The sequence below is a fragment of the Loa loa genome (genome assembly GCF_000183805.2).
Source record: "Loa loa unplaced genomic scaffold supercont3.311, whole genome shotgun sequence".
NCBI lineage: Eukaryota > Metazoa > Nematoda > Chromadorea > Rhabditida > Onchocercidae > Loa > Loa loa.
The window spans coordinates 27,202-37,634 of record NW_018108491.1 but is presented as its reverse complement, the minus strand read 5'-3'; the positions used below and the strand labels follow the sequence as shown (position 1 = coordinate 37,634).

The 10,433-nt window shown below is 36.1% G+C and overlaps 2 protein-coding genes across 2 annotated transcripts in view; one reads left to right on the top strand and one right to left on the bottom strand.

Annotated features, from left to right (window-relative positions):
• Positions 1-1,272, top strand: part of LOAG_12258 (hypothetical protein) — a 3,926-nt gene extending 2,654 nt beyond the window's left edge. The window contains exons 5-6 of the mRNA XM_020448509.1: positions 112-224; positions 372-1,272. The gene's annotated coding sequence lies outside the window, so the exon portion shown is untranslated. The remainder of the gene's footprint in view (positions 1-111; positions 225-371) is intronic.
• Positions 1,273-1,614: 342 nt separating this feature from the next.
• The window catches only part of LOAG_18432 (calcium-dependent secretion activator), a 16,141-nt gene continuing 7,322 nt past the window's right edge, over positions 1,615-10,433 (bottom strand). The window contains exons 17-33 of the mRNA XM_020451091.1: positions 9,689-9,792; positions 7,430-7,648; positions 7,086-7,273; positions 6,377-6,478; positions 6,198-6,261; positions 5,971-6,094; positions 5,363-5,469; positions 5,099-5,255; positions 4,466-4,607; positions 4,162-4,317; positions 3,936-4,077; positions 3,353-3,427; positions 3,002-3,085; positions 2,824-2,916; positions 2,588-2,716; positions 2,260-2,364; positions 1,615-2,073 (exon numbers count right to left, since the gene is read on the bottom strand). Of these exons, the coding sequence (XP_020305154.1) occupies positions 1,828-2,073; positions 2,260-2,364; positions 2,588-2,716; positions 2,824-2,916; positions 3,002-3,085; positions 3,353-3,427; positions 3,936-4,077; positions 4,162-4,317; positions 4,466-4,607; positions 5,099-5,255; positions 5,363-5,469; positions 5,971-6,094; positions 6,198-6,261; positions 6,377-6,478; positions 7,086-7,273; positions 7,430-7,648; positions 9,689-9,792 (2,237 nt within the window). The 3' untranslated portion in view covers positions 1,615-1,827. The remainder of the gene's footprint in view (positions 2,074-2,259; positions 2,365-2,587; positions 2,717-2,823; positions 2,917-3,001; positions 3,086-3,352; positions 3,428-3,935; positions 4,078-4,161; positions 4,318-4,465; positions 4,608-5,098; positions 5,256-5,362; positions 5,470-5,970; positions 6,095-6,197; positions 6,262-6,376; positions 6,479-7,085; positions 7,274-7,429; positions 7,649-9,688; positions 9,793-10,433) is intronic.

Below are 10,433 nucleotides of genomic sequence, written 5' to 3'. Positions count from 1 at the left end.
ATAATAATATATATATATATATATATATATATATATATATATATATATATATATATATATATATATGTTGCATTTCTAATGGCTAATTTGAAACTAATAAATATATTTTAGGACTAAACATTAGTCGCTTGTCAGATTTGTAGTTTCCCCTACAACAGTTGTTGGATATATTGCTGTAAGTGCGCGTTGATTCTTCGCTATACTTTGCACTGTGTTGATTTTAGGTCAGTTTTGTTCTAAAATTTCTATGCTGACTGAGTCGTATTTCATTTTGTGAGGTGGAGAAGTGCCACTGTAAAAGCATATTACCAAAAATTACTATTGGAAAGGCAACCCGTACGTGTTTTTGAATGGTACATATAGTATTACAGGCTCATGTTTGGGACCGTTCTTCCCTTGTTTTGTTGGCTAGATGAATAGAATTTATCAAGCCGCCTGTCGCTAAGTCTACCATATGCTATCGATATATCCCTCGGATGCCTCAGCCCTCTATTATTGTTCTCTTTGTTCTATATCAGTAGTGCTTTTTGCACTTTGTCTATCACTTCTCTTTACCTACATTATTACGACTGCACGTACTGTCAGGGTTATAATACGTCTTAGCGCCATAATCAGTCCTCAAGTGGTCAGAATCCGGAAGTCAATGTCGAAGTCCCTGAACAGATCAAACTACGAAACGGCGACTGTATGGTCTCCGTAGACAAAAATGATGGTAAATTTGATGTTTCTGCGGATAGTAATTCTTTTGCTGAAGATATTTCGCTGGATAGACTTAGTTGCAGATACAATATGTAATTCATGCATAATTTAATCCCTTTACGGGTTTAGATTATGCCACTCTCATCCTCGGGTTTTGATTCGGTGTTCTGCTCTCACTAATGTTTGTTATGTTGCAGTTCGTGTTCACTATTTTCCGTTCTTGACATTCGTTATTGTTCGGGATGTGTCGTTATCGTCTTTTACTTTCCGTGGTAAAGTTTCGTGCTTTTGGTCTATCTCTCTTTGATTATAGGTTGTTCGGACAATTGTTTTTTGACTACTGCATTTCATTAGAATTTATTTCGCGGTCACTGTTACAAGTTTTGCTCTGATGATTCCAACCTTGATGTCAAACTGTTTTGGCAACATTTATCCATTCCTTCTGTAAATCTCGAGTGTTTATTTCCATACTATGTCTTTGACGTATTTATTTAGCTGTTGCGCTACCTTTCATGTAGATTTACATGGAATAAAATGAAGTCATTGAGGGGAGGGAGAGAGGGGTAAATGGTGGCACATTTCAAAAAAATAGAATTTGTAGCAAGCACATTTTATAGGTTCAAACGCTGTCAGACTGAGATGACTTAGTGAAATGTCGTTGAAATGATTGAAGGATAATTTAAAACCATCCCTTCATAATTTATGGGAGGAGGAGGAGGAGATAAAGTATTTAGCCAATGGAAGGGAGTTTACTGGTTTCGAAGAGGGGTATTAAATTTGAAGCCTTCTACGGTATACAAGCGTTTCATACATGAACTCACTACGTAATATTCTCAGTGGGGCCTCTTGCTCGGTGATATTTAATGCGGCGAGATGGATGTATAGAAATTCGGTTACGGTTACCTATGTATGAAAACTACGTTGGGCCGATGATACTCGTGTTGTTTTGATAAGATGAAAGAGGCACAAGGAATTTTCCCACAACGAATGCAATTGCTTCAACAGTGGTGTAGTCATTTGTATTCGTGCTGTATATGGCACATAAACTGGAAATTGTCAACAACCAGCAAACTGCTCAACATTAGCTTAAGCAAATTACTGAAATCCGTTTACAGCTTCATAACTAATTTACTTGAAAAGAGAAAACATTTTGGCGCTAGCACCCTCCACCAAACTACTAACATTTGTAACTGCTTGAGTAGCGTTGTCAATAAGTGCGTGGTTACTGATCGACGTGTTTGCATGACTGGAAGCATTGTCATTTAATGCACAATTTGCCTCCTCGATTTGCAGTCTTCTCGTTATCGACTGGTATCTTTTGCTGTTGAGTCGTTCATCATCAACACCTTGTAATTCCGAATCGGAATATATTTTCTACAAATTACAATGTCGCAGTAATAGGTTTCGTGTAAGTCACACACTTGCCAGTATTTTGCTTCAACAGTCGTAAAGGTCAAAAAAAAATCGGGAAATGGTTTACTTTTTGCAAAAATAGTATGCTATTAAACATTAACTACCAATCCGGTAAAAAGAAAACATTTATTGTTCAGTTAAATTTACCTTGACCATGAAAGAAAGACACGTTAACTGATACTGAGAAAGGGATTGCTGAAGCCTTTCGGTCAACCAATCATTAAGCATTTTCATCTGGCCCTCGTACCAATGCTAAAAAAATGATTTTAGCAAAAAACACCCATGGTGAAAAAAGATCCTTCTCAATTTCACAACCAGATCAATAGAAATAAAAGTCTGGCTTCGTTATAATCTGCAAAGAGCCGTCAAAAAGTATTTACTTGCTCAAATCATCGTTTTATTCTAAGTTTTACATCTACCTTTCTTGTACTCAATGCCACCAATTCAGAGTGACGTGAAGCAATTAAATAATTACTTCAAACAGAGCATTGATCCACAGCTCGTCGACTACAACCTGCCTCAACTGCTCTGTACAAATCCGCATGAAAGTTACATAAGAATGTCCGTAATGACCTGAGTTCTGAGGTTGGCTTGCAATCAGTTTCTAAAAAAGATCAAGCAGTTCTGATTTATACAATAAGCTGTGGTTTCTGCACTTTCCTTCAAATTCATGCATTCCTTAGATGTATAAAATAATATTTCATAAAATACTGGGTTTTGTGGCGATGATGCAGAGCTACTCGTTAAATTACCATGATCACCAACTATATTTTTCATCTTGTTGAAGATAGTTGTCGGCTTCGGCTGAAATAACTTTCAGGAAGAATGTAAATCAACCACAGAATTTCTATGAGAAAAAGTTCCAAGAAATTAAGTTGCTAAAACGCACTGCGATGGAGAGAATCGCGCCAATCGGATTCCCCTCGTCATAACGAGCTAATCGAGATAGAACGTATTCCAAAACCGACAATAACTGAAGCAATTATACTTTATTTACTTGAAATACCTTCAGTTTACTATGTTGAGTTTCAAAGAAAAACGTCGACAAATCAAGACCTTACCACCAACTTAAGATTTCCTGCTATCCGGTCAATTACATCGGTTATAACTATATGTAGCTCCATAAAGAGGTTAAAAATATTTATCAATTTGTTTCTTAATTTACTTGCTGGTTTAGTTGTTGATTTTTCTTTGCACTTAGGATTTAATGAATACTCTATGCTACAAGTCAAGATTAAACCTTGTCTTCAATACATGTTTTCATATCTTTCAGCATAGTATCCAAAGTTTCGTCCAGTTTCGACTGGTATTTATACTAAAAATAAAAACTGATGGTAAAAATCAAAATAACTGCACATTTCTTGTCGCTTAAATGAGTTAAAATAACTGCAGATGATGTCTTAACCGCGTAAAATGAAAAAAAAAAGACAGCAAATACCTAAAACTTTCCAGCAAAAATTTACTAAATTTAGTAAAAATTCACTGGAAACAGAACATCCAGTGTCCCTTACATAAATGATCAATAATAAAAGTTAATTATATTTTTAAAGTTACTTGACCTACTTACACACTTTACTTGTTCAGATGAAAAGTCTTTACATCGCAGGGAACTAGTAAATGATGGGCCAGTATGTGATCTATGTCGATGGATAAACCCTATAAAGTGACTGATCTAATTTACGTTTTAACGTTGGGCCTGTAAAAGTAACAGAAACATTTGTGAGCTGCCTTGTTAACTCTTTAAGTTGAACAACAACATCCCAACGTTGACTTCAACCAACAGATAATTTCAATTATTTGTTTGCTAATTAAAATATACACACTTCTCCCGAATCTATTGCCATTTTTGCCGCTCGAGATTTCGATGAGAAGATTACGTTGATCATGACGCACACTTCTGAAGGCAAGACATAATCCGTTGATTTTCGTGCGCGCTGCATGTACGAATCAAAACACTGGTAAGTACTGGAACAATTCAGATTAATCCAACAGAAAGTAATGAAGTGTACTAAATCATGTCGCTGACTTTTGTCAAACTTCCAAACATACCAGTTTGTGCATTTGCTGATCATTTCGCTCGCTAAGGTTTTCATTCTGATTTGCAAATACTTTGAAAACTCTTCCTCTGGCCAATTTAAATCATTTATAAAATTTTGCAAAGCATCCAATTTCCAGTAAGTATCTTCCGATGTTGCACAACCATCTCTAAAGAAATTTTGAACATATCAAATGAAATTTGAAAATGTTTGGTAGATACAAGTCCACGTCAAGAAATGTATCTGATATTAAAGTGCAGTTGTATAAATAGAAATCAAAACACGCATCTGCTCAAATCAAGAAATTACAAGCTTACTTGCGTACTTCCCATCTTTCTCGTGCGAAACCCCTCTCGATAGACTGGGCTATTGACTGCTCCATTAAGTCAACATAACGTACTACTTTAGTTGAGAATTGCTGGATCAATTTTGTATGGAAAATGCCGTTCTTGAGATGAGCTACAAACAAAAAATTGCACGAAATATAACCTGCGAAGGCGTTAGTCCATATTACAACCCAGATATGTTTTTGTACGTAGTTGCATATACAAAATTTGTCACTGAACTTACTACATGATGTAACTACGACCCGATAAGATGCTAAATGCGCAATATATTCTTACATTAGGATATAACAGTGACCGGAAAAAGCAAAAATTTTAATGTGAGGCAGAGAATGACTACAATGATTCAATGGTCATCAAGCATTGCCTGGAGACGGCATTTTCTTTTTATACCATTAGAACTGATAAACTTTAAAAAAAGGAGATGGAGAAACGCCAAAAGGTAAAATTTGCTATGTGGATCCCTCTGTACAACATGAACTACTCTATACATAGACTTCGACAGTAAATCAATTGTTAACCGAATTAATCGAGACAATTTAAGTCTTATCATTTTGTAAGGAAATTACTTAAAAACAGTTTTCCAAGACAATTATTGCAACTTACAGTTGCTACTCAAAAAATCATTCAGTTGTTGGAACAATGGAAATGAATCCCACGAGTCCGGTGGCTGCACATTCAACGCTGCATCCAAATCCACCGAATAAAGTGACCAAAATATTTCTGAATGGTCAGCAAGAAGGTCACTGAACCAAGTGAATGCCTGTAGGCAAATTACGTGGTTGTAAAAACTTGTAAAAAAGCGATAACACGAAAACTAAAGTAACCTGGAAAAAAGAAACAGATTTCTAAACAAAATAAAAAACATACATCACCATGATGTTCTTCGTTTTCTCGTAACAAATCAATGCAAAATTCTGTAACCCGTATCATGTCTTCAATCCTCTGCTGTGGACTAACATCCATACCCATACGCTCTAGAAATTCTACCACTGTAACGACTGCACCAAAAATACAGTAGTAAAGTTTTACAAACTCTGTGTAAACCAAGGAAATTTTTTCGGATCTGAATTTGTGCAATAAAGACGTCACAACTATTTGCATTTGACAAACAAAAAATAGCCTACCAATATTTTTTGTTTCTTAAATGCAAACAATTGTGAACAACATTTCCTAGCATTTCTAAATCATTTCTTTATCTTAACAAGTAATTCAGTGCTATATAACAAGAACGAGCGCTTTCGGAAATCTAAGAAGGCATGTTCTGTTATCCCTCAAATGCAGCTTTTTGTTACAATAAAAGAGAAAGTGTCCCTAACCAAAGCTATGTTATCCATGTTTTCAACGTCATTCACTGAATCCTTGCAATACTATTCTTTTTGAAATTTTCTGCCTTAACGACTAAAGTATGCTCTTGAAAACAGCACTGCATGCAGAATGCATAACTGTTTATTGGAGTGACCTTTGTAAAACCTCACGCTCAAGCTTTGCTTCATTGCAGATTCGAGTATAATTAACTAAGGCTGCATCTTGAAGGCATTTCCGGATGACGTTCCGAACTTCTTCTGGAGGCACTGGTGAAGCAACGTCTTTCATTAGGACCTATACAGTACATTAGATCATAGCTGCTATCAAACAGCGATAGACATTGTCGAATAACAAAAAACATAAAAACAGTGAGATTATTAAAGAAAATTATATTAACCCTTTCAAGTAATGACAACGTTCCTTTCAATGCACCCTCAGGTCGACCAAAAGGAAAACAATACCTGCAAATCCTGCTTCTATTCAATAGCAAAACCAATTTTCATTTTCTTTTTTAGATATAAGTAATGCTATGTATGAATTAGTGCGCTGAAAAACGCAACTTAAATGAAATCATACCTAAAGTTTGTGATCTGCTTTTCAAGCAGCGTTCTTAATCTTTCCTTAACGTCTTGAAATTTTTCTTTCTCTTCTAATGTAACTGTTCCAACTCCATCTGGCCTGAAAGCTTAAATACTGAAAACACTTAAAATGGAAAAAAAGTTGGCCAAGAAAAGTTCACATAAATCAATTTTGAAAAGATGATTCTAAAACACAACAGAAATTAATGTAATGCACATTCACTTGCACCGTATTAGGTATACTATATTTTTACCCCTTTATAAAATTATATTGGCCTAAAAAACGGACTGAATCTTGAAACACAACCGAAAGATTCCTAATCATGTTATTTTAGTTTCTTTAGTAAACATTTTAAAATTCAATTTGACATTTTTCCACAGTATGAAAATGGTTGCGATTGCACAATTCAATGAACAATGAAAATGTTTCCAGTTCTCAGCAAACCTAAGATATACTGCCAAATACTAGTCATTTTAGATCTACGCAGTTCGAACTATTTATTAATGGTAAATCCAATGATTTACGCTCATTCAGAACAGACATATACGGCCCTGGTCAGACAAACAAGCGCGTCGTTCTTCAAGTATTCGCAATATAAATTATATGTGATCTCGAAAAAAATTATGGTATATATTTGTGTTATGGTCAACACCCTGAATTCACTGCTAGCCCGACATACGATCGATATGCAATAATAAAATCGAACCTATTGCCATGAACATGAGATGCGCAAAAAGCAAATGAATAATGCATAAGTGTGGGATCAATAAGGAAGCCCTCATCGGCCTTGTTGAGCAAGTCATTGAGAAGTGAAACATGCCGATGGCAACCACGGACCATATAGCGGGCGCAATACTCGTCTAACACAAATACCTGTCCAGGTGAGAACCAACCCTAAAAAGTGTTGTAACTATTTTAGTTTATAACTTGCTATTTAAAAATCATTAACTTACTCAGAATTTCTGGGAAAAAAGTGTTGCTCCTGAACAGCAATACTTATTAGCTACTGTTATGGTTCTGAATCATTTTAGCAAAATAATAATGACTTACTAATGAGCATATAGGTTCATTCAGTCGAAAATCCAAAGTAAGTGACTGCAATTTACTGAAAAGGTGATCGTGATCAAAATTGATTGGATCCGCTTGAATCAGCTCGTCCATTCCATGTTTACTAGCTTTGTCAGCAAAACCCTGCGCTTTGGACGGTACTACCGACGATTGCTTTGGAGGTACCGGTTTATATGCTTGACCCGTTGCTCGGTATAATGCCTGCATATTAATGCGTGAAAAGTTGAATAACGATCGACAAAGATCATCTCCCTTTTAACGTTTCCTCTGTTCACTATACAGTGTCTTCAGCGTGCTATTTGACTGCCTATAAATGCTCAACTCTTCCTAATCTGTCCACAAATATAACTGCATATTCCTTAATCTCTTTTCTCCTCAGTAGCCGGAAGGCTATTACCATCGTTACATTTCCGCGATTAGGTGGCCTTAGTAAAATTACCAAGGACAAGCTGTAGATTGCTCTGTAGATTGCTCTTAGAACAGCGCTGACCCAGCTCAACTTCAGCCCCTTGAAAACGACTAAACTTCACTACCTTTGTTCCAAAAATCTATTCGAAACCCAGGACAAATGGATGTGCTGCCTTTTGCGACAAATGTTGCGCAAATTATCAGTTCTTATCTACAAAAAATATTGACTTTATCACGTGATCCCTTTGGATATCATACTCAACATCTCTTCACTCATCGCCAGAACCTAATTTTTCAACAGGTAATGTGTATGCCCAGCCCCCGGTTACCGTTGCCTATCTTGGCTATATATCACTATTGTTGCCAATGACGAAAGAGAGCATCAACAAAACCTCGAAGCTCTGCTGTCCAAATTTCCAGATTCTTCGTTTATATTCGCAAGGAAAACTGTCGTTTTGCTACGCCTTAGCATCTATGCCACTCTAATCACCAACTCAATTTCTTTCCCATTGTGACAACCTTCCCTATCTGACTGCGGTCAAGCCAAAGATTTGAAAAAGCGTGTTGGTCAGGTCACTGCTGGTTTTAGTGACCAGTTCATTCCAGAACATGTCAAAGCAGTACCCTTTCTTCTTCTTAACGGAGTTAGTGCAAAGCAACAGCCTTCTCAGTCATCAGTTATGATTCCTTGTAATAGCATAAGAGTCAGAAAGTTCTCTCACGGCCCAATCAGTCCATAAGCAGTTCGTCTTCCAATACAAAAGCAACATTCATCATGAATATCATCATTCGATTACCTTCATAATAAACGTCCCGTGTGCAAGTGATAATCTTATCAATTGATAGGTTAACACCGGTTTCGTTTTCTCGCTATATATCACGACAAATGGGGAATGCGTTATGCTTACATCATTATGTAATTGAGCGAATGATACAAGGCTCATCCATTTTTCGATGTTATATAAGTTCATCTTTTTCTTTATTCACTTTTCATTGCCTTCGTGTTTACTTGGCAGGATGAATGGTTCCCACATCTGTTCACATACACATGTCCATAAATGCACACAGTCATCTTCCGTCCAGTACCAGATTACGCCGCGACTCAAACTTATACTAAAACTAACAGATGATTCTATTTCACCACATCTCGTCTAACATTAATTGCCCCCAGTTTTCAACAGGCGACTCCATGACGATATACTCATTCGACTTTAGATCTTTCTCAACTGGTATAGTAAGTATATTGGTGAATGGTTCTATTAACCTACTTAAGACAAATTTTGCCATACAATGAACATGTTTGATTTAATTTCCTCTTTCAGTATATAGTTTAAGTTCGGATAAAGCAGATGATTACTATTAACTAGCAGAATTTGTTAAGTCAATCAAAATGGGTGGGGACTGGGGGGAAAAGATTAATTAAAATATCTAGTAGCTGGTTCCCTCTGAAGTTTCCCTCAGGATAGTTGAAGTATGAAGCACTATATTCGGTAAAGCGAATGATTAAAGGAATTGTGGGACGAAACGTCTTTACCCTATTCTCAAACTTCAATGAGTATGATGTTTTGCTTGTTTAAATGAAGCATTGACATTGAATGTGTGCTCTAAATAGGTCATTTTTGGTAAGCAGAACTGATGCTGTGGCATAAACCAAACGTTGAGTTATATATAAGTTTCCCGCTCAAGCACCATCTATTTCCCGGATTAGTTGATTCGGAATTCCTTGATTTGAAGGAATCTCCGCAACAATATTAACTTTATTTTGATGAAGAAAATATAAGCTATTCAATATTTCGGTGAAAGTTCTGTTCTTAAATAATTGAAAATTTTTACCTGCACCCACAAATGTCTTTCATTTTCGTCATCTGTAGCAAATTTCAGTTCATCGCCTTCTTTGATTGCTGTGAAAAAATATTTTCCGCCTTGATTATACAGGTCTGAAGAATAATTATTCCCTATGTATTGGCGATAATACAACTTTTACTCAAATATTCTTGTAATATTACTATAGGTCAGATAAGAAAATTGAAGGGAAAGGGTACCCGACACTTCTTTCCCTTTTTATACTGAAAGACTTAAATGTGTGGATTCCTTCAAAACATAGTGGTATCACCACCGGACCTTATTACCACCTCTATCAAACTGAACATGAATTGGCATCAAAATTTAAATATGCTTTTCTGTTGAGTGAATTACCAAAGGTTTAAGTTTACTCTGCCGACGAATGATAATGAAACGCCTCCGTGATATGAATTTTGATTTTCTTTCCTCATTTTTTTTTTTCGAACTCACAAACCTGGGTCTGGTTCTGGCATGTAATCTATTGTAAATCCATCCAGTTGAATAAATTCTGCCGGATCGGTTTTCTTTTCACGATAACTGCACATCGCGAATGCATATTGTGAAACCTAAATATGAGAATTTCTAACTTTAGTGGAAACTTAAAGTCCCACGACATTTTATAAAAATAAACATAGGGAGTTATGAATAAGCCAGACAGGAACATATCCTAGAAAAACTGGAGGACAGAACTTCCTCACTCCTATAAATGCAGGCTAGTTTGGAAACAAATAAGCGG